The sequence below is a fragment of the Orcinus orca genome, chromosome 10, assembly GCF_937001465.1.
Source record: "Orcinus orca chromosome 10, mOrcOrc1.1, whole genome shotgun sequence".
In the NCBI taxonomy this organism is placed as follows: domain Eukaryota; kingdom Metazoa; phylum Chordata; class Mammalia; order Artiodactyla; family Delphinidae; genus Orcinus; species Orcinus orca.
Genome location: NC_064568.1, coordinates 100,367,844 through 100,391,861, shown reverse-complemented (window position 1 = coordinate 100,391,861; position 24,018 = coordinate 100,367,844). Strand labels below are relative to the sequence as shown.

Below are 24,018 nucleotides of genomic sequence, written 5' to 3'. Positions count from 1 at the left end.
GGGGCTGGGAAAGTGGCTCTTCCAGAGGCGACGGGGTTTTGTGTTTTAAATCCGCTCCAAGCTACGGACCAACGACGTTATTAACAAGTCAACTGGGACCTTCAGATCAGAGCAACGCAATATCGCCACAAGGCAAGGCCACCTTTCCAGAACTTGTGCGCGGATGGTTCAAAAACTATGCATCGCATGATGCTTTCACCAGAATTACTCCAAAGCCAAAAACAGTCTGGCAATTGGAATTTCCTTGACTCTATTTTAGTCTCAAAGGAAACCATTTAGATTTCACCGAGAGAAGGTTAAAGGGGATGGATGGTAGCTTGCCACTGAAAATATTTAGTTTGCAAAGGGATCATGAGTTACACATGTACTTGGAGAAACCTAAGAAAGAATCTGTGGAGTGTGTTGGCTTAAAAAACACACACATGGAGAAGATAGCACAAGTTTAGTGCGTTCGGATCTCTGAGTCACCACCGCAAGGGACCGGGCAGCGGCCGCAGGACTGAGCTCCTGCCCAGGGCCAGGCAGGAGACAGCTTCCAGCCGAGCTCACAGTTCATCCTTCGCCTGGCGCAGGACAAAGTGGTGCAAGGAATCCAGGTCTCGGCCCCCGCTGTGCTCGCTGACTTTTTTGCCTCCGCGGAAAAGCAGCAATGTGGGATAACCTCGTACCTTTAAAAAAAAAAAAAAAAAAAAAAAAATTTGAAAACCAACATAAAGTCGCTTCTTAAATAAAATCAGAAGAGATCCTAGAGTCGTGCCCAGGGAAGTCTATAGTTAAATTTTCAGAACGTACAGACCATCAAAAAAGTACCTAAGAGTTCAGAAAGCAGAGCCTTGGGGCTCTATATTCACTTTCCAACCCAAACCTACTTTCAAGATTAGCAACAAGGAGTGACTTCACCCTAGAGTGGAGTCTCGCCTGGGGAGCTGGTGGGGATGGAGGGGGCCTGAGGCTGCATTTCCCACAAGCTCCCTGGCGACACCAGGGCGCTCTGTGGTCCGCGCTGAGTGGCAGCAGGAGCCTCAAGGATGCACACTTGTCAGCACAGCTCACCTTTCTCTTTAAAGCACCAAAAAAATAAAACATTTTAAAAAATGACTGGCATCTTCTAGTAAGTAGACGACGTCTGTGCTACATACATCTATTCTAATAAACTCCGGAGGCCTCAAAAATGTTTTAAGAAAAACATCACAAATGGAAAAATATAAATAAATTGCAAATCTTCTGGGCTATTCGATGGTGCTAACAGCTTGGAAAGAAGGCAACAGTTACGTAAAGAAGCCAAGCCTGGCCCATTGGTGTGGCCCTCTCAGGGAAGCGTAGGATCAGATACTTTCTGCACTGAGCGCTGCCTTGTGTCTGTGTGTGCGACGAAGGCTACAAGCCAGCTGACCGTTTAGCCAATGAGAATGGCCGCGCAGGTGGCGCCCTGCCCTCCAGCTCAGAGTCTCAGGTACTGCCTGCCTTTCGCCCAGGTGGCAAGGCCTGAAAACCCCTCTGAACTGTGTGCACTCACAGAAGACAGCCTTTCCTTTGAGAGAGCAGCTCTTTTGCTTCTCAAATGGGAAAAAAAATCCCCAAAGGACACAAAAAACTCTTTGTCGAGAGGATGAGTTATCTTGGTTGAGCCCACAGTACCGAATTACAGCTCCACTTGGGATCCGCCCCCACCTCTGTCCCCATGAGTTCCCATCCATGTGGACCCACCGAGTACTTGCTGCAGATGTTCCGTTCCGCAGTGCAGTCCAACTCGGCGATCTTGACCCCCGCCAAGCCAGGGAATTCCTTTTTAGAGAGTTCCTCCCAGGTAGGAGCCAGGCTCTTACAATGCCCACACCTGGGGACAGAAGAGCGACAGCTTTGTTGAGGTCCCGTCAAGCTCACTCGCCTGCACTTCACTGCCCAGCCTGTTTCTTCTGTAGGAAGCAGCCGACAGCTGCCCAGAAGTGGATAAACCGGCAGGTTCTCCCGCGGGGCGCGCTATCATCCCCCACCTCCTGCACCTGCTCGTCCTCTCCCATCCCGAACACGGAGTTCAAACCCAAGCCCGAGCAGGCTTTCGGATACCCTGACTGACAACAAGACGTCTGCAAAACACCTTCAGCTTTGCAAGCATCTCTACGGTGCGGTCAACTGTGGGCTTTTTAAAAAATCACCTGAATGCCAAAAACAGATATTTCTGACGGTCTTAAATGTTCAAAAGAACTTCAAAGCTTCCCTGAAGCTTCCGGGATGTGGTGTGAGCACTGAGGCCACTAAGTTCGGCTCAAACTCTACTTCCACCTGTTACTATACCCCCTTCCTGACCATCTTCCCCTCTATGACCTGCTCCCCTTCAATGAAAGCGGCTCTTCTGTCCTTGTACGTGATCTGTACAGCTTTAGGGTTTTTTTTAAAAAAAACTAGAAAATACGTGATAGTTTTAAAGGCATTATTTACTAGTGATTCTACTCTTTAAGAATAAAACCTGCGCAAGTCGTACAGGTCACTCGTTAACTTTTTTATCTCTGCCGTTATGATTCTCATGGATGCACGCAATGAAACAAAGTGAGAAGCGAAAATGGCACGTGTGTGTTTGTGTTCAGAAACAGGATCTCTCTCTCCTCAACACTATCTTTCCAAATGGGTTGTTTCAAGACAAAGCGTTCTCCCCGTTTTACAGCTGAGGAAAGTGGGTTCAAAGGATTTAAAGGGCATCCAAAGCCGCAGTGGTTCACGGCACATCCTGGAACCTATCGTCTCCCCACTGACTGCGGTTGCCGCGGTCTCGGGCTCCGAGCAGCCCATCTCTGCTCTGGTCCCCGAGGGCCACGGGCCAGGAAGGTCAGGTGACTGACAGACTGCATGGCTCTAACGGAAAGCTGAGCTCTACTCGATTTCTCTACAACATCCAGAGAGACTAAGGGGCAGAGCTCTTAATACCTCATGATGTGCACGGTGTTTTTAACCCCAAAAGCCATCTATTTGGCAAAGTGCCCAGATACCACAGAACTGCAGTGTTACATGGCCACGATAAGAAGTCTCCAGTTTTGTTTCTTCCAGAGCAGACTGAGCTTTAAGTTAACCTCATTCTCCATCACTTTGTGAATTACCACCAAACTCTAACACATATAATGACATTTCCTTTTTCCCTGTAGCATAACTACAAGTAAATGTATCTGCCCAACACTGAGTCCGGAGGGTTGGCCTATGGCCTGAAAAATAGGATGTGACTCAAGCGCACGAGGACCAAGGTTCTAATTCAACAGCTACTTACCACGGGGCATAAAACTTGACGAAGGTTATGCCTTCTGCGATGGTGTCATCGAAGTTATTTTCCGTCAGTGCCAACACAGTGCCCTTGGGGGAGGGAAAAGCCACAATTCAAATACACCACGTAGAGCAGAGCGGGGACCATGCTTTGGGATCGCAGAGATACAGGTCCGTCATCTTTTAAAATGCTGTGATGTGTGCTCCGAGGCCACACACAAATACCTACACAACTCACTTTTCACAAGCTCCACAAAAGCTCCCAGCCAGCCCAGGCAGGGTCAGGTGCAGCCGCTGTCTCCAGGGCTCTGGGTGGGCAGGGCCCAAGCATGCGCCTCCCGGGCTTGGAGCCTCGGACACTGATCGAAGTCCAAGCTGACCGGCCTCCCTGAAGTCTGTACGCACTGCTTTCCCCGCCGACTCTATCGCTCTCATCCTACAGATTCATAATTATCTTCTCTATGTGACGGAAGGACCTTAGTTACACAAGCACAGGCAACATGTGCTTCTACAGATAACAGGCTGCTTTCCATTTTCAAATTCACAGTAAATGTGAAGACTGCTCATTTGAACTCAGGCTGGAGAATTCAGGGCCAAGGTGCCACACGGCAGTCTGCTCTAAAGCGATTCTATCTTGAAGGCTCTGCACAGGGTTATGTCTATGTGTTTTCCTCCAAAAACGGATCTGTGATCCTCTCGTGAGAATATGGATGATGGGGACTTTCCTGGTGGCCCAGTGGTTAAGAATCCTCCTTCCGATTCAGGGGAACGTGGGTTCGAGCCCTGGGCGGGGAACTAAGATCCCACACGCTGCGGGGCAACTAAGGCCACGCGCTCCAGAGCCCGCGCGACACAACTACTGAGCCCGCACGCCGTAACCGAAGATCCTGCGTGCCTCAACGAAGACCCGATGCAGCCAAATAAATAAATAAATAAAAAGAATACGGATGATGTATCACGTGGCAAAGTGTACCAGGGCTGCCCCACTCGAGTCCAGCACCAAGTACCATGTGTCTGTGACCAGGACGCAGGGGCACTGAGGGGGCCATCCAGACGCTGCCATCTTCATGTCCAGAAACATGATACCACACTCACTGAAAGACCCACTTAGCGGTGGAAAACCTCATTATAAATAGAAACCCTTCTGGGTTTGACAAAAACACCCACAGTATATAATTATACTCGATGTGGGGTGACCTTTACAACCACCATGACACACGCTCCCTTGACGCGTGGTCCCTTAACTACGAAATCGTTTGTTTACTTCTTAAACCAAAACTTCCACTTTTAACTAACACCCACGCGGTCCCCAACCTACAAGCGTCCCACTAGGGGCTGGGCCCGGGGGGCGGAGGCGCCATCACAGCCCCACCCTGGGAGTATGGGGCCGGCGGCTGCCGGCTCTCCAAGCCTGATCCCTGGGCCCCGGGCGTGGCAGCCCCAGCAAGTCACGATCGCTCCTGTAAGTGCTGAGGCTGGACAGTCACCAGGGAGGCGTCCTCCCCAGGCCCAGGGCCGCCCTGCCCGCCGTCCCGGGTAAGAACCTGGCGTGCTGTGGAGTGCCGTTGTGTGAACCGAGGCGGCAACACAAGGACTCGGCTTTGGAAGTACACTGACAAACAGGCCTTAAGTATGGTTCTCAGCTGGGACATCCGAGCACTGCTTTCCCGGGAAAACACCACTTTGACTCCCCGAATAATCCCATCTTCACCCGCGGCTTCAGCATCGGTTTCTACCTACGGGAGCAGATGCGGGAACCTCCTCGTCTAGACAGGCATCCGGCTTAAGCTCCGGACTCTTACCTGTCGCCACGTGCAGACCGCCACAGCCCTGGAAGCAACACCTTGAATAGGGACCCATCGCCTCCCTCCCACCCGGCACCGCCAGCCCGTCTCTCCCTCCCTCCCCTCCCCTCCCCCATCCCGACTGCGCAGGGGGAACTGGACGCCCCTGCCCACCGTCCCTGCATCCTTCGTCTCCAGATATAGCGGTTTCCGTCTCGTCCACACAGGCTGCAGCCAGCCGGCTTTCTTAAAGTCCACGTCGGCTCCAAGCCCTCCACTGGCTCCCTGCAGACCTGAGATCCGCGGCTGGCGGACAAGGCCCTCCGGGGGCCAGCCGCCGGCTCCCTCTGCGTCCCGCACGGTGCCCTTGGCCTCCTCGCGCCCTCTTCACTCCTGCCGGCTGACGCGCCGCCAGGCGGCCTTCCCCACGGCTCTCCAGCGGACACCGACTCACCCGTGGGGTGGCGCTCCCTGCCTCCCCGCCCCGGCCTGCGTCGCAGCACCGACATCTTCGCGTGTCTCCCCCTTCCCACCCGCCACTCTCCACAGGCGGAAAACGACCTTATTCGCTTTGTGTCCTGGCGGCCTAGGACAGTGGCTGGAACGCGACAGGGCTTGATAAACGCAGAACGAACAAACGTGAAACCTTACGCTCTGAACATATGAAGAGGACACCTCGATAAGTCAGCGATCGTCTGGACAAATGAAATAGCCTACAGCAATCTGCCTCTGACATTCCAACGCGCAGAGCCTTTCTGCTGCAGCTCTTTCAGGGGCCTTTACCACCTTGACTGCAGCAAGTTATGGAAACGAGCAGAACGGGCCCAAGAGGCAACAGCCCAGCTTTCACAGCAAATACCTTCAAGTTAGTGAGTGCTGAATCAAAGGGAAGAACTGTCCAGAAATGCTGACACCAAATGCTCGCAGGATCCTTTGTCTCACACCCACTCCAGGTTCTTTAAAGGGAAGCTCTGTCTACGCTGACCCCCTAACAAGCATGTGAAAGGAGTTCAAGAAAACGCTGTGTTGAGAAGTGGACCCCAGCCCACCACGTGAATGACCGACCGCGTGCTGTGCCTGCGCTGTCGCTTGGAGGCGGGAGCTGACCGTGCACCCACCTGGTCGGCCGCGGGCTCAGTGGCCAGCGTGGGGGCCTCCGAGGGCTGGATGGGCTCCGGGGCGCCCCTCTCCGTGCTCTGGAGCTGCGATGCCACGTACTCCCTCAGCGACTCCAGATCCCGCTTCCCCTTGTACTGATCAACCTGTCCGGGACACAGGCGACACAAAGACACATCAGGGCTGTGAATCCTCAACCCTCCACCTGCCCACGCGTGACCCGCCCCCATCGGACGTCTCTGTCTGGGTGTCCCGGCTCTGTGGTGTCTGCTGCTCAAAGGTGAAGGCAAAGCACAGATGATCAACCGCAGTTTGGCTCTGGGCAAAGAACTTCACAGCGCCTTCCTTCTGCAGAGCTAAGCGGTTCCAAAGTCTGGGCGCTGCCCAGCGGCCAGGGACGAAGCCGGCATTGAAGGGCCTTACCAAGAGCGAGCGCTGACCCCTCTCAAAGGTCGGAATCAGAGCAGTTACCCTAGGACCGTCCATCCGGCTTATGCTAGAGTTAACCTGAGCCCGCTGAGATGCTTCGGGAGTGCATAACGCCTGATGGTTTCTCTCAACCCGCCAGGCCTTACCAACAAAGAGAAAGACATTCTCGCTCCGTGATGCGTATTCCTTTAAACCAGTGCCCAAACAGTCTGTGCTGGCAACGCGCCACCCGTTAAACCACTCGACTGTTCAGCCGTGGTTAAGACACACATCTTGTCTCAACGCTAAGACCCGAAGACGTACCTTTTTACCGTCTCGGAACCAGAGGAGAGCAGGATAACCTCGGACCTGGTTTCCTGAGCAGAGTTCATGGTGCTGTGTGCAGTCAACCTGGAAATACAGATCACGCGCCCCGTCAGTTTCTCCGCGAGCCTTCCTGGTAAATGGGCTCTCGGACACTCAGTGCTTTTTCAAAGAAAGAAAATTTCTACAACTCCCCATCTGTAGCGTCTCTGCCAGCAAGCTGCAGCTTTTGGAGAGACTTTACCCCAAAATACACCTGAGCTTAGGGAGCAGAGTGATGGGATTTACTTTAGAGACATGATTTCTTTTCACTCAAAAATGCCAGTTTTGGGGGAGCAGGTCAGCAGATGGGCCCTGAGCAGGTCAGCAGATGGAGAGAGGGAGCCTAGCCTGACATCTGGAGAAGGGGACGGCCAGCTGTCGTGGACAGAGACCCACGCCAGTCATCAGAAATGTATTCTCAGGTTCAGGAGTTTTAAATAGGAGTATTTGGAATATAATAAAGATAAAACTGAAAAGATGTCAAGTTAAGTGTTTAACACACAACAGTGAAAACTTCACTTCACAACCATTACAATTTCCTAGGCATCTGCTCTGTGCCCAGCGTCGTGCTCAGCATTTCACCGTCACCCTCACCACCGCCCCAGTCAGATCTCGTCTCGGTTTTGCGAAGGGGGAGACTGAGGTGTGGAGAAGCTGCCTGAGGGTGGCCGGCCAGGTCTGTCCGAATCCCACGTTTATGCTTTTGGCCATCTCACTGTGCTGGGCGCATCACCTTATTAGCTACAGTTCCTGAACACACAGCATTACTCCTGTATACAAATCAGCCCCCGGCAAGGTAGAAAATGAGATTTTTATAAAAGCAATTCAGGCAGGGTGTCTGGTAGGTGCTGGAGGATGGACGGATTAAAAGTGCTTGAAGGCCCGGAAGCTGCTCTAGATATTTCCCGAAAACCCAGCTGTCAAGGCATCACTTCTGGTTTCCCTACGTAAAGTGGGAAAGAATTCCTGGCAGCAGGGCAAAAGCCAGGGCTCCCCACGGGCGGGTCTTCTGCACGCAGGCTGCACACAGGGTGTGAGCACAGAGCCCAAGGTCCTTTTAGGAAAGAGCTCTTGGGTGAGTTCGACTGTGGATGGTCTCCAAGTACGTCCAGTGAATGTTCTCTAAGGCTCTGCCCCATATCTTTGCAGAAAGGGCTCTGGGGCTGCCAATTCAGAATTGGCCATTGCTTCAAAATAAACAAAGGAGCCAAAGCCATAATTTATCTCTAGACTATGGAAAAGCCAGCACACTCGAAACCCGGCTGCCATCTGTGAAGGTGAAATGAATTATCAAGTGGCACGCTAAATGGAATAAATAAATCAAGTTTGCGACTCTGTGCACAGAATGAAGAATGGGCTACTCAGCTAATTAATCCAGCCAGAGGCGGTCTATTTCCGGTTTAATAAGGGCTTTCACTTACCTTGCCAATCTTGACAGTTTCGGAATGTTCAAGGCCCAGAGCCAGCTGCTCCCAGGTCGGAGCCAGAGCTTTGCAGTGACCACACCACGGGGCGAAGAACTTGATAAAGTGGTCTCCTTCGGGGGTGGGGAAGGAAGGCGGGGGAGGGGAGAGGGAGTGTGAGTTACACCCACCCACCTAGAGCGTGAGTGGAAGCGTCTCATCTTTGTCCTCCTGCAAAGCTCAGTTCAGCATGAACCCTTGAACTGGTAAAAAATGACTCCCCATCAAATATGTCTCCACCCATGAGTTCATAACGATCCTTAAAAACCAATCTGTCATCTTTGGAGGACAACAGGGACCCAACTCATTATTCGGAAAACGGGCGATAAAGGGAAAGAATCAGGCACTTAGCCTGTCTTTCCCACGTGACCTGCACCGCTGGATAACCAAGTGAGAAGCGAGGGCAAGTGTCTCCTGCTGTAAAAATGAAGAAGGGATGCTTGAATTACAGCAGCAGGCTTTGCATCCCTCGTGAGTTACGGCTCTAGGCGGTTGACGGACGAGGCCACTGACGTCACAGAGAGACTTCCCAGCTACGCAGTGTTGCTCACAACCCCCAAAACATCAAACAGAACGTGATAAAGTCCCTAGATTCAACGGCCAACTCACAGGGAACAGAGACATCAGGGTGACGTGGACAGGGCGACCGTACTCCACACCATGAAGCAAGTGGCGGGTTCCCTACAGCCAGGGCAGTGCCTTTTGGAGGCAGGGCACGGGAAGCGAGCAGTGTTCTGTCTTGAGCCGGGTGACCGCTCTATGACCATTCACTACACCCTACATTGTTTTCTGTATCTGGGTTTTATTTCACAATAAGATAGAAGGTCTAAAAAGACTGCATATCACTCCCCTTGGCTAGGAAAAAAACAAGCCTCACAACACCATGATTTAGGCACTGAAAACTTTCATCTGGGCTCTTCTACCTTGACCGGCCTAGGGCCAAAACGGTGTCAGGCTGAGACCAAACCGAAATCAGGCTGTGGCCAAGGAGAGAACCAACCAACGGACGCTGACGTGTGACTCAGGCTCAGAGTCGGACTTTGCCATGGCAACGCTCACGGTGGCATCTTGTCACCGCGGCATCTTGTCACCGCGGCAATGATGCGTTCGAGGGAAATGGGGAAAAAAACGTGCTTCAAAATCAATACTGTAAATCCACTATACTCCAGTTAAGAAATTTAAATAAAAACATTTTAAATATACATGAGCAGCTGATCTGCAAGGCTGAAACCACGTCTCCAGACAGGTGTGTCGCTACTTTGTGCTGTGAGGCGGAGACAGGAGGCCCGGCAGCTGAGTCAGGGCGGGGCTGCACCGCTCTCCGAGGAGAGACCCTCATGTCAGCAGCACGAGGCCACGGTGTGCGGGCACACGGCCCCTCGGTGGGTGACCTGCTCGAGGGGGTGTCAGGGCTGGGCTTCGGACGGTGGTCTGTCACGGGGTGGCCCTGGGAGCGCATGCTGCAGGGAGCCCAAGCCCATCTCAAATTAAAGCGACTCCCCTTAGGATAGAAACCCTGTCAGAGCATCTGTACCAATTAACTAGCCACCTTTAATTAAAAACGGCTGAAGGCATCACCACAAGCGATGTCAGGCCTTAGATGGGGTGTTATGTCAACTACCAGCAAGCAGGAGGCTTCAGGGCCGGACACAATTTTAAGCCCTCCTAAGAGCGTTTCCAACCCCGTCTCCCAGGAGGATCTCTCTCCATGACAGCATCTGAGAGGGCAGGTCAGCAAGGAGGCTGAACACACTTTCAAGCCTTTCACTGCTGAGCCCACACTTCCGAACGTGTGAAGAAAGGCCTTACACATCATTAACGTTAGAAATCGTACTCAGGTCATTCTGACATTTAGGAGACTATTTTCAAAAAATGAGATTTGGTATCGAAAAATATTTTAAGTGTAAAGAACACCTACGCTGATTCGATTCGTGTGTTATAATGGTCCCAATAAATTCTGGTTTAAACAGGTAAGAGAAACCTTTGTTTCTGCCTCAGGTCAATAAGCATATGCTTAACATTAATATAAACAAACATTCTTATCCAAGGACGCACTGTCCAGCCAGTACACAAGTGCGTGCACCCACTCACCATCAGTGAGCTTTCCACACCTGAGGCTTTAGCTTAGGATTAGGGCTGGCCCTTCCCTAAGGACAGAGACAAGAGGGATCATCTCCGAGAGGAAGAGCATTAAACACTGATGCCATCGGGGTTGGGGGAGAGAAGCTCTGGACAAGTGCCAGCCATGCTGCGACCCACCAGCCCTCAAGCAGCAAGAGGAAAAGCCAGGCCCCCCAGGAGGACGGCCCGGGCAGGGGTGCCCAGAGGTGCAGACCCGGTGCACCCGCCCGCCTACCTTGTGCCACGTGCAGGTCAAAGTTGCCGGCCGAGAGCTCGTACAGGCCCTGCTTGAGCTCGGGGGCTCGGGGTGGCTCCACCTCGGGCTCCGGTGTCTGATGGGAAGAGACGGAACAAGGGTCACTGGGTGTGTGTGTGAAGACCCAGGGGAGCCCATGGAGGCTTCTGTCTGGAACCTTCTATGCTCTCCTCCCTCCCCTGCCACCTCGAGGCTTCGAGGGACACTGCTGTGTTGAGGTGGCGCCCCGGGCAAAGAAGCGACTTTGTCACCCTTGGCAAATGCTCGAGGACCGATGCTCCAGGCAGCTGGGTGATGGCCTCCCTGCCCCAACCCGTCCTTTGCTGTCCCCAAACCCTACCCAACAGAGCAGACAAACTGAAGGATGGGGCACCCCAAACCAGCACCCTGTCCCGTGCTTTCAAACGTGACCTGAGACGTCGTGTAGAATACAGAAGGAAGCAGCACCCGAAGACACAGAGGGAGCAAAAGGGGCACGACGGGGAGCAGGAAACCGTCAGAGAGCAGGCGGGCCTGGCCACCCTTTATCTACACAAACATAAAACCTGTGAAGGAAGGTCAAACTCTGCAGGGCTGATAAAAGAGAAAAGGCGACGAGAAAGAAGATTCAGGTGGACGGAAGGCAGCAAAGAGAAAACCACAGGGCAAACATGGGCTGCACTTTTAGCAAGAGTTTGGGACAGAAACACACAGTGAATGGACAAGAAGTGGCATTTCTCCAGTACCTGGCAGACACCAGTGTGACAACTAACTACTAACCACTCTACCACACCGTGCGAAACGTCTCAATTGTTCAGGCCGACACAGCCACGGCCTGCAAGCAGAGGTAAAGAGAAGACCACTGAATCCCCACTGTGCTATAGACACGTGGGTGTGTGTTACTCAGTTTTTACCTAGTGGTTCGTATTTCTATTAAAAAGAATATCTAAGTTAAGTCTTTAAAAGCTTTCAAAGTGCTGACAGCTCAAAGCTGAGCAGTAAAGCACCATGAAGTTTTCTTTTCCACTGCTGGCTTGACACAACTGTCCAAGTGCTAAGTACCCAGGCAAAAGGATGACCGAGAGTGATGGCTAGTGAACAGTCAGCTAAGTTCCAATAACATGAAACAAAAGACGACACGTCACCCTGTATAAGACGTTCAAAGGGCTGCAGTAGCAAAATGTCCACTTACGGCACCGAAGGAGCCTGTGCCTCGGTGGCACGCAGGGATGGCCATTATGGGAACACCACAGTGTATCACAGAACGGCCACCCTCCCCTCTCCCCGGGCTGGTGACAGTGTGGGCTTACAGAGTCTTAGGAAAGCGATCTGGCAGTATTCATCAGGGGCCATAAAAGTGGTCTTGCTTTTTTATTTTTTGCCTTGCAATTTTATGTCTGGGAATATAGTCTAAAAAGTCACTCCAAAGTAGAAAAGGAAAACGTCCTTTACAAAGATAAAAATGTTCCTTATAGCATTTCTGATGACAGAAAAAATATACATAACCTAACTATTCATGGACAGAGAAGAGCTGGATTATGGCAAATCCAGGAGATAAAATATGGTCAGTATAAAGGTGATTCAACTATATAAAAAGATCATTAATGAAAGGAACCATGTTTATTTGATGATGACTGTTTAAGGAAAAATTACAGAAGGAAACATGGAAATATAAAAATTGGGGTACAATTTAAGAAATGGCAGGTTTTCTTTTGACTTCCTTTAATACTGCCATAATGCTAGGAAGGAAAAAATCTAAATTTATCCTGTTTAAAGATGAAAATGTGTATATTAAGTTATTTAGATATAAATACAGATGAAGTTTTTAAAAAGTTTTTGCTTATAAGGCAAAATTCACATTGAAAAGAATTTCAGCTTGCAGTATTAAGTCTGAATATTTGAACTTTTCTATAATAAGGCACCCTGTCATCATTTCTAGCAATTATCTGAGATCCCCACTGCTCCGAGACACAAAGATATGGCCAGTGGGTAACTGAGGTCTCAGGTGGGGAGGGGTGGGTTCCATGTGGCCACGCCCCCGGGGTACCCCGCTGAGGATGGCTACGTGAGCCTCAGCCTGGCTGCCCCATCCCCAGCCCGTGCTTTGGGCTCCACTCCCCAGAAAGACGTTCGGCTCATGAGATGAAGTCTTTCTGCTATCCTGACACTGGCAGATGCTTTCGTGAATAAAGTCATCATAGAAGACTGGCTTTTTGCTGAAAAGTTTACTTTAAATGTTTTTGGAGACCATGAACTCCCCTTTAAAACTGGCTTCCGGGCTTCCCTGGCGGCGCAGCGGTTGACAGTCCGCCTGCCAATGCAGGGGACATGGGTTCATGCCCCGGTCCGGGAAGATCCCACGTGCCGCGGAGCGGCTGTGCCCGTGAGCCATGGCCACTGAGCCTGCGCGTCCGGAGCCTGTGCTCCGCAACGGGAGAGGCCACAGCAGTGAGAGGCCCACGTATCGCAAAAAAGAAAAAAGAAAAAAAAAAAAAAAACTGGCTTCCTCCCCTCAGAGGACATTTCCACAAAAAAAAAAAACAACACAAAACTTGAAGTTTAAACCTATGTGAAAGTTACACCTGCTCCTCCAGCTTTCTTGCCATGACAAAGATGCAAATTTACTCTCCGCGAGGTTTGTGGTTTTCCCTGTTGCCTAAAATTAGACACGTCTCTGGTCAACACATTCAATACCGTATGCCAACGTTCTTCTCCATGTGGTTCTAAACTTTTTAAGAATGTGAGGTAAAGTAGCACTTGGGAAGCAGCTGGGTTTCCGATTAGCTGTGACCTCTACACAGAATCTGGAGGACAGCTGAAGGACCACACCCTGGAAGATGACACCAACAGCATCAGGGCCCCCAAAAGAGCCCTGGAGCCCAGACAACCTTCAGGTCAGGGAGCGCCTGCCTGACGCAATACCACGGTCTTACTCCAGTGCTGGACTGGACATTACATTCAAAGACTTCAGATGCTCTTAATATTTTCATCAGGAACGTACAGCACGGGAACACGGGCCATCTTTCTATTCCCGTCAAAATACAGCTCAGCCTCTGTGGGCCTGAGCAGTCAGCATTGATCCGAAAGCACCACCCACGAAGGGACGCTCACTGCAGGGCTCACGATCAGTGATTTATAACAAAACTAAGGGTCCTAACATCAGCTGGAGGAGGATTACAGGTTTTTTTTGTAACACTCTACATATAACTATGTCTTTAAAAAATATCTCAGTAACACAACATTGTAAATCGACTATACTTCAATTAAAAAATATCTCAGAAATCATACAGTTTCTCCCATTTCCTGATATTATCCTTACCGCAGGGGAGGCCATTAAGACATGGAGAGTATGAAGGGTATTGAATTCTGTTATCAGCAAAGCCACTTAGGGCCGTGGGGCTGAGGGTTGAGAAGCAAAGGGAAGATTCACACTGTGGGTACCGCCCGCGGGAGCGAGGTCCCCACCCTGGGCCTGACCCTGGGTGGCCACGAGTCCATCTCAGGTGCTGAGGAATTACTGCGAGCTGAATTACATGTGAAGGGGGCACAGAAGGTATGTTAAAAAGTAGTAAGTCCTCATCTGTGGGCTGCATCCTGAAATATTTACAAATGACACTGACTGTGCAGCCAAACGTGGGGCGGGGAAGCAGGGGAGACAAAATAAGGCCCCCAGAATGGGAACCACTGTCAAGGCTCAGGCGGGCACGTGGGGCCACCTTCCCTGCACTCCTGCCCACCATCCATTAGACTCTTCTTTCTACTCTGGTGCCTGTTTGAACTTTTCCATAACAGAAAGTTGTTAAAAGTTCATCTTTTCCCACTTACATAAGGTACTTAAAGGAGCCAAATTCATAGAGGCAGAAAACAGAGCGCTGGGCGCCAGAGACTGCCGGAGCGGGAGGGGAGTCAGGGCTTAACGGGGACAGGGTTTCCTTTCGGGAAGACGGAAAATTTCTGTGCATGGACGGTGGTGACGGCGGCACCACATTCTGAATGTATTTATACCACTGAACTGTACACTGAAAAACAGTTAACAGGGCAAATTTTATAGTGTGTGTATTTTATCACGGTAAAAAGAAAAACTGAGAAGAAAAAAAAAGTGAACCTTTACTTATGATAAAAGTTGCTTTAAGATGGTACTTAAGGCTTCCCTGGTGGCGCAGTGGTTGAGAGTCCGCCTGCCGATGCAGGGGACGTGGGTTCGTGCCCCGGTCCGGGAAGATCCCACATGCCACGGAGCGGCTGGGCCCGTGAGCCATGGCCACTGAGCCTGTGCGTCCGGAGCCTGTGCTCCGCAACGTGAGAGGCCACAACAGTGAGAGGCCCGCATACCGCAAAAAAAAACAAAAAAAAAGATGGTACTTAAACTGGCCTCTTGACTACCCCAAAACTGTAGGAAGAAAGAGGGGGTGGCTTCGTGTGCACTCACGGGGGGCTCCTCGTTCAGCGTCTGCAGCATCCAGTTTTCCAGGGCCTGAAAATCCCGGGGACCCTGGTACTTCACAGCTTCTTGGCCAGGCTTGAAAAACTTCAAGCTGAAAGAGTAACAGAGGATTAGTTGCAGTAGATTTTAAAGCACTTCAAACCACTCTGAGCAGAGAGCAAACTCAGTTAGCGGAACAATCATAAAAATGAGGTGTCGGCGGGCTGCAGGCAGCCCACCCCTGCCCCTCTCTGATGATACTTGGAAAAGAAAGAAAAGTAATGTTCTAGGTGATAACATAGTCACTTAATCCTGAACTTTTAAAAGCTTCTTATGTTATTCTTGAAAAACAAAACCGGGGTGAACACATCAGGCCGTGAGTTAAACCCCCAAAGCTATGAGGGTTCAGGTGTGCAGAGCTCTCTAGCTTTCCCCTGCCCCACATTTGTTATCCTTCCCCGGCTTCAGTAGTTCTTACGTTCTGCATTTTGAAAAACAATTTACAACTGTAGTAGAAATAGCATTGTTCTGCAGTAAATGTATTTCCAGGATACACTGTCAGCTATTCAACTCTTACAACGCATGAATATCCAGCTACTGTGAGAGTTCAACTTTCCAACTATAAGGACAACCTTGACATTGGTTGATATGGCCCGTTCACTTGCCCCCAGAGAAGGAACCCTTTCTATTTTACACACACACTAGGCATCTGCAGACAGAGCAAGGAGCTCTGCCTTTGGAGGGGAGCAAAGACATCACCAGAGGCCGAGATGAACACGTCCAGACCCTGTGTCACTCCACTGGTGACGGGACAACACGGTCCAGATAAAACTTAACAGAAGGCGTCAAGGAAGGTGGGGAGGGGAGGGAATAATTCTTCTATTGACAGAATTAATAGAGGGTGGCAGGATGGAGGGGGAAATATGGCTACTGACAGGTAACAAACACAGGCTAGCACTCAGGGGCGAGCCTACTCATCTAAAACACCCCTAACGCTTCCTGGCATGTACGTGGGTTTTGTTAGGAGACGCCCAATGCACAGTGCCAGAGTGCGAGAGGTTAAGATACGCAGAAATCAAACTGTGGGTTTGGATAGCTAGCCCCACAAAGGTCTTAAAATGAAGTTTCACACCAAACAAGAAAACCAACACACTGGCTGGAGAAGGCATTCAGGTGAAAATGGGCTTACTGGCCTCACCCAGAAGCTCAGCTCCTGTGATGGGCTAGGGGACGTCCCAATGTGTCTCCAGTGAAGAATATATGTCCCCTTCCCTAGCAGCTTATACTCATAGAGCCATGACAAAAAGACGCAGTCTAACTCCATTCGGCCAGTATGTCCCTTCCTTCACGAAGCGTAACATTTCAAGTGACTCCAAAGCAGGCTCTCAGACTGTGAACACCGCATCCACCCCTTGAGACGCTCTGGAAACGTGAGCTGTGCCCACAAAGGACTAGGGGCGGCTACTGTCCCTCTCCACTCCCCACCTCTCCCCCAGTACCTCCCTCCACCAAAGCGCTTCAGGATGGAAAAGAGTGGATCCTCAAAACATCAGAAAGGAATAAAGACGCAGACGTAGAGAATGGACTTGAGGGCATGGGGGGCGGGGAAGGGGAAGCTGGGATGAAGTGGGAGAGTAGCACTGACATATATACACTACCAAATGTGAAATAGCTAGCTAGTGGGAAGCAGCCGCATAGCACAGGGAGATCAGCTCGGTGCCTTGTGACCACCTACAGGGGTGGGATAGGGAGGGTGGGAGGGAGACGCAAGAGGGAGGAGATATGGGGATGTATGTATACATATAGTTGATTCAATCTGTTGTACAGCAGAAACTAACACACCACTGTAAAGCAATTATACTCCAATAAAGATGTTAAAAAAAAAGAAAGAAAATCTGAAGGCTTAAATATTAATTGTAACAATAAAACTATATAAGAATTTTTAAAAAATCAGAAATCAGAGCAGGCATTGTTGAACCCATCCTCCATTCCTTTGCTAAGGTTAAAATGCAGTAAAACCTAATCTGGGACTTTTCCCTCATGTGGTGTACACTGAGCGAAGCAAAACTAGTTTTTAAAATCTCTTCCTGTTGTTGGATTAAAAATCTTTCTAACCAGCTCGAGTCTGAGATTCTGGTTGAGTTCACAGAGCCTAGGGAGGGCAGAGCTTCCCTCAAGGGGCATCTGACTTCACTCCCACTGTACATGGAGGTGAGGGCAGCAATGCAGAGCAGGCCACGGGGTTCACGCCCCAAGTATAGCCCCAAACTCTTCTGCTGTTACCAAACCTCCACATGGGCACTTGTTTTCCTGGTGATCTGTTCCTCAATCAAGGAGACTGCAGGGGAAAAGATCCCCAGTGCTGGGACCCTCTGGAAAACAGCAATGATGGAAGTTCTACTACTATAGATGAGATGGTGTTATGGGTCGAATTTTGTCCCCAAAAAGATCTGCGGAAGTCCTAACCCGCGCTACCATGGAATGTGACGCTATTTGGAAATAGGATTTGCACAGAGGCCATCAAGTTAAAATGTGGTCGTGAAGGTGGGCCCTAATCCAGTATGTACAGAAAGGGGAGATTCAGACACAGAGAGAGACAAGCAAACAGCAGAAGGCCAAGTCCAGGAGCAGGACTGGGGTGACGCTTCTGCAGGGCAAGGAACACCGAGGGCTGCCCGCCAACCACCAGGGGCCAGGAAGAGGCAGGGAAGGACCCCTGACAGGTTTCAGAGGCAGCACGGCACTGCCGATGCCTTGATCTCGGGCTTCTGGCCTCCGGAACTGTGAGAGAATACGTTTCTATTCTTTTCAGTGGCACTCTGCATGGCAGCCCTAGGGAACCTCCTTCAGCCCTGCCCCTGCCAGCATTTTCCCAGGTGATAAGGATTCTTTACTGTCTCAACAGCAAGACCTCAAAACATCTTCCCGAGCGTAGGCAGCCTTCTCCAGGGACCTGGGAACCCAAACTCCCTCCCTCTCCAATCCTTTCCTCCAGTTGAAGGTGACAGGGGAGGGATGACCTAAAAGCTAATGTGCTGACACCCCGCTCCGCAACCCGCCTCAGCACTTACATCACCACCTGATTCAGGCCTCGAAACATCCCTAGAAGTGAAAGCTCACACAGGCTCATCTATGAACGCCCTGAGGCCACTACATTTATGCAGCATGCCCCTACCTCCTGCATTCTGTGGAAAATCTGTTCTCGGGCTGTGACGAGGTTCCTTCCCAAACCACGTAGTGGTAGCTCATTGTATTGTATAGTTCTTTTTAACAACACAAAACCAGTGCATGGTTTTCTTGGGGAGACCATATCTTCTAAAAAACAAATCAGGACACCTGATCCAACATGGATCTTGCAGTATCTGTGAATAGCATCTGTGCAGTAACTGATGTTGCAGCCAGAGAGCTCGTATGACCGGGTGCAGGTGGAACCCTCTACTCTCTCCCTGACACTTGCCTTCTCAGCCCTATGACTGGTCCTGTTTCACCTTCCCTATGGCGTGGTTTACCGTGCACAGAGCCACAGGGCCACACACAGCCGGCTGTTTCAGAGTGGACACCATGGCCACCCATCTCTGTTGCTCCTGCACCTTGAAAGTAACAGGCTCTCAACAGGTAACTGGTCCCACTCCTCACTGGCTGCTGCTTTGGGATGCTCTTCATACAAGCAGAGTTTACTTTAAAGGCAACGCAGTGGAGCACAGGACAGTGATGCCAACGGGTAGGTACATACAGCAGGAAGTTTTGTCTCTATTGCTCTGATGTGATGTGCACTTGAGTTACTGCACCCACATTAGCAAACAGTCACCAAAGATCAAGAGTTCCAGGGCCCTTTATGGAAATGCCAAATCTCCAAAGGTTAGAGGAAACCTTAACATTATTGGGTATGTTCAGATCGGTATCTACACACGTTATTACACACAACAATGTTATGGGGGGGTGGGTGTCAGCATCCTACTTCAGACTCAGAGGCTGAGGAACGTGCGTGACCAGAGCTGCAGGATAAGTACACGGTAGAGCTGGGGTCCAGACCGTGACATCCAGGTTCCAGCCCAGAGCTCCTGCCATTTTCCATGCGGCCTCTCAAGTCTGAAGATCAGCTCGGGTTTCCCAAAGGATTGACTTCATTTGTCAATCTGAACAAATATTTGGGGACCTGTGGTGCCCAACCCCTCCCCCATCCTTCTGGAAACAGCGTCTTCCCTTTTTTGGAGAAGCGCTCTTCACTCCACCAGTAAATGTTGAGTCTGAACGGGGCTGCCGTCTTGCGACAAGATCCTGCCTCTCGGGTCACAAAGATGGTTTCTGGAATGAACAGTCCAACCAAGCTGGGCCAATCGGCGACGGACGGGCCCAAGTCCGCCATGGCAACAGAGAGATGCAGAGCGGGGGGTTAAGTCACCTTAAGGGGCGGGAGGGCAGAAAAACAGACCTCCAAACCCATGGAGCTGAGTCTCAGAGGCCTTCCCCCACAGCCTTCAAATTAATTCCGTCTTTTGTTCATTAAGCCAGTTTCAATTTCTGTTCTTAAAACCAAAAAACTGTTTTAACTGTCAAGGAAGTAGGTAGCAAGTATCACTTGTCAGAACAGCTGCACTTTCTTTCCAACAGAAACAGCCCACGGGCCAGTCACATGGGAAATAACTCTAGAAGGGAGGCTTAAGAATTAACAGAGTGACCAAAAATTCAGACGCAAATTCATGACAGTCGGTGCTCATCGTGTAAACGTACGTGTGAACGTCAAACGTGACAGGACCTCGTGGAGAATGCCACTTTTGTCTGGCAGACATGTTCTTTTATAAACAGGAACACTCAACTAATTAAAGGCTTTTCCCAAACAAAGTAAAAAAAGGCACCGAATACACACACGGTGCAAATATAACCTTTCCCTAACACAGGGAGTGCCTGCTTGAAGTCGGCATCCCCTCACTCCTCAGAACTACAAAGAAGGTGCCAAGAGTTTAACTTGAACTTTCTTGGCCGAACGCGGCTGGCGAAAAGCCGAGCAAGACCCGGCGGATACAGGACGCGAGCGCCCGTCACTTACGTGGGGTACCCACGCACACCCTGGGCGGAGCACACGTCCGAGCTGGCTGTGCAGTCGACCTTGGCCACGTACACCTTGGCGTCCTCCATGCTGTTGTACTTGTCTCCCAGGTCGTTCCAGGTAGGCTGCAGCCGCTGGCAGTGTCCACACCTGTAGCAAGGTGACAGTGACAAGCACGCTGAGCGCCGGGATCAGAGGGTGCCCGACCCACCTGCTCAGCCATTTCCTAGGGCAGTGGGGCTCTCTGATCCAACCCCTTCTTCACACTGCAGTGGAGACGGAGCCAGACAGCTCACAGTGTCTGCATAATCTTGCTCCCCTGCTTAAACCCTCCGGAGAGACCCCGCATCGTTCTCAGCGTGAAATCAAAACTTAGCCAGGCGCTGTGCCGGCTCCCCCTGGACCTGGTCCCTGCTGACCTCCCACCTGACCTCTATGCACACTGCCCTCCTTCCCTTGCTGCCCACCACTGGGCCACGCTGCTGAGTTTCCAGGTTCCTGAAAGGGCCGTAGCTTGGCCGGGCCCTGGGAATCAGCACACTCTTCTCTCTGACACTTCCTCCCTAAACCCACCTGGCTCATTCCTATTTGTCACTTCCTCCAGGAAGTGACTCCCAGGCTGTCTGGTGTCCACTCTCTTCTCCCCTTCTTCTGGAGAGCTCCCTCGCTCCGCCCCTGTGGCGGTGGCTCAGCACTTCCCCTCGCCATGGCTCCTTGACAGTCAGGTCTCCTCTACCATGTAACCGAGTCTCCCCACATGCAAGGCAGCCTCGAAATGAAATCAGCTCTGCATTCTCTCCAGGGAGAAGCATACAAAAAGCCTGTGGCCACCCCCAAACTTCTAAATCTGATATACTCAAACATACACTCATAAAATCCAGTGTATGAATTTAACTATACACAAACACTATGGCATGTGGAGTTTTTTTCCCCATTCACCTGGTAAGTGTGTATTCGTGATGTCTACGATGTAACTACTTGCTGTATTGCTTTCTAAAGTGTGGTAAGAACACCCAACACTTAATAACTGAGTTCATCCTCAAAATAATTTCTCAATAAAATCAGTGTTAAATCTCCTTGCCTCTTTTCTTTTCTGACAGATGACCTCACCAGGAAGCACCTAAAGGAAGCACTGGAAAATTCTGTTTCAAGCTAACCTGTCTTCCCTAAGCACTTTCTTGGCCAGAGAAGAGAATCCTGCTTTATAAGAGGTTCGAATACAATATGAACCCCTTCTTTTCTGGAAGACAATTGTGAGGGAAAACCCCTGTTGGATTTCAGTATACATGGAACAAGAGACAAGCATCACCCTTTCTACAGCTGGATCCCCAGTGCCTGGCACGTACTAAGTGCTTGGCGATCTCTCAGCGACGGATCCGTGGGTGCCGTGCAGTTGGCACTTCTGGGTTTGGACCTCTGGGGCTACAGCATGAACCTCTGAGACAGCAGCTGCATTCAGAGGCAGTTTGTGGTCACATAACAGAGCAAAGCCACCTGGTCCTTTCGAGGAGGCGGCTCCAACCTTGACCTCACTGTCACCAGGTTCAATGTGACCTGAAAACTGGCCATAGAGAAGCTATGACCTGACGCTGGCACAAGATCTACAGCAGTAGGACAGCCCTGCCTCTACCCAGTTCAGAGCAAATACACACAGATCGATGTTTTCATTAGCTCCTGCCCCCAAATCACACGTGGGCTCCCAACATTCCAGAAACTGAAATGGAAAGAGGAGGGGCAGCCCACAGCGTATTCCATCTGAGCTCCAATCTGCTCTTAAAGTCTAACTTTTAAATGTTGTCACAGAAACCCACACATCTCTATTTAAACATTTCACAGTAGACTATTAAGAAGCAAACAAAAACTTTAAAAGTCACTTTTTATGGGAGCATCCACCTAAAAGTCTATAAGCCACACACAATGAAACATTACATTACTTTAAGGAATGTACTTAATACCAAGTGCCCGGTCCTGTCCCACACTCAGCCCAGGACTAGCTGGTGAGTATTACAGAGACTCCAGAATTAAAACTCCACTGGCACTGCACGGACCTACGATGTCTACATGTCAGTTTTTCTTTAAAATACAAGGGAAAAAAATCCATGGGCAGATTTATTCCACAAAAATAGGCTTCACTTAAGTAGTGTATTTAATTGGAATAGCTACTCTGAGAATAATACCCTTCACAAAGTAACTATCGATGTCCATTATGTTACACTACAAAGTATTTTCTATACCACTGGTAGTTCTACAAATTCAACTCTTGGTTCTTGGGAACTGGAAACACAATGTATCTATGGGACAGCTCTGACCCAGACCAAAAGTGCTGATTTAACTCCAAATGAACTGAAATACAGTCATCATCTGAACATGGGGAGGAGGAGAAAAAGTTTTCTCCAACTTCCACCTGCACATTTTCTGAACAGGCCGTTTTTCTTGGGCATCTTCTCCCTATTCCTTCCTGCATCCCCTTCCCACATCTCAAGGAGCCTCCTCCGCTCTGGGGGCGAATGCCAAATTCTGCAGTAAAGCCTGCAAAGGGCCTTGGGCCCGAAGACCGGCTGGCTGCTCCGCCCACGGAGGACCCCCTTCAGCGGGCATCTAGGCCCTAGGAGGAAGGCACTCAGTCCCTGTGCTCGTGCGAATGACGGGAAGGCTTTCTGCAGGGCAACCCACAGGGCAGGCGTCTCTGGGTTCGGCACCGAGGCCACACCAAAGCCCCCCGCCCCCCGAGAACCACGGCGAGGGGCACCGTCTGCTCAACGTAGTAATAACTTTTCCCATCTCACACTTTGCAGACCAGGCCCCAAGAGAGCAGAGAGGAGCAGGTGCCAGAGGTCGGCCTTGGGTCCGGGGCCAGTGGCTCCCATCACCGCGAGCACAGCTCCCCACCGCCCCGGGGCTGCGGACAGGCCCCCAGAACCCGCACTGTTCTCCACCCCCCGGGGGAGCGCAAGAACCTTCTTCTGCCTGGACCACCCCTTCCCGCAGGGTGGGAAATCACGCCTTGTGAGTCCCTGTGTTTCAATTAAACTCGCAGGCCGGAGATCTGCTGTGCGGCGAGAGAACCGCCTCCTAAGTCCAAGTGTGCACGCCGGGCGCCTGGTCGCCGGGGCGACCGCACGTGGCCTCCGGGTCCCTGCGCACCGCAGGCCGCTGCCTCCGGCCGGCGCAGAAGTTTGGGGCCAGGGGGCGGACGGGCTCTGAGCTCCCAGCGGCCCCGAAGGGCGACAACCCCTTCCCCTCCCCCGGTGCGGGGATCGGGGGAGGGGGCGCGGGAGCCGGAGCGGCGGCCTTTTCCGGCTCTGCCCTCGGGGACCGCCCCCTCCTGCTCCACCCCGGCCCTAGCGCCACGTCAGCCGCGAGCGCCCGGCGCGTGCCGCCTCCCGGCCCGGAAGACCCTCAGCCCCTCGCCGGGCGCCCCCAGGCCGCGGCCCCGCGACCCCCGCGCGCATAGTGCGGGCCCGGGCCAGACCCGCACCCGCGGAGCCCGAGGCGGGCGGTGCGGCCAGTTACCAGGGCGCGAAGAACATGACGAAGTGCGCGGCGCTCTGGATGCCGTGCGTGAACATGTCGGCCGTGTACAGGTGCTTGGCGTGCGGGTCCTGCCCGTCCCCGCCGTCGGCCGCGGGGTCAACGTCCGCCGCCGACCCCGGCTCCTGGGCCCAGACGCCCCCGCGCCCGCCGCCGGCGTCCAACAGCAGGAGCAACAGCAGCAGCAGCAGCAGAGGCGCGGCCGGCGCCAGGGCCCGGGGCCGCGGCGGGAGGAAGCCTCCGGCGCGCGCGGACATCACGGCTGGTTGGGCGCG

At 51.6% G+C, this 24,018-nt stretch overlaps 1 protein-coding gene across 1 annotated transcript; it reads right to left on the bottom strand.

Moving 5' to 3' along the window:
• Nucleotides 1-425: 425 nt before the first annotated feature.
• TXNDC5 (thioredoxin domain containing 5) lies at nt 426-24,016 on the bottom strand. The gene is made up of 10 exons (XM_004281049.4): nt 23,726-24,016; nt 20,213-20,362; nt 15,172-15,277; nt 10,743-10,839; nt 8,345-8,460; nt 6,882-6,968; nt 6,152-6,295; nt 3,257-3,339; nt 1,708-1,837; nt 426-668 (listed from the first exon to the last, which is right to left on the bottom strand). The coding sequence occupies exons 1-10, from the start codon at nt 23,998-24,000 to the stop codon at nt 546-548; spliced, it is 1,311 nt and encodes a 436-aa protein (XP_004281097.1). The 5' UTR covers nt 24,001-24,016; the 3' UTR covers nt 426-545.
• Nucleotides 24,017-24,018: the final 2 nt, after the last annotated feature.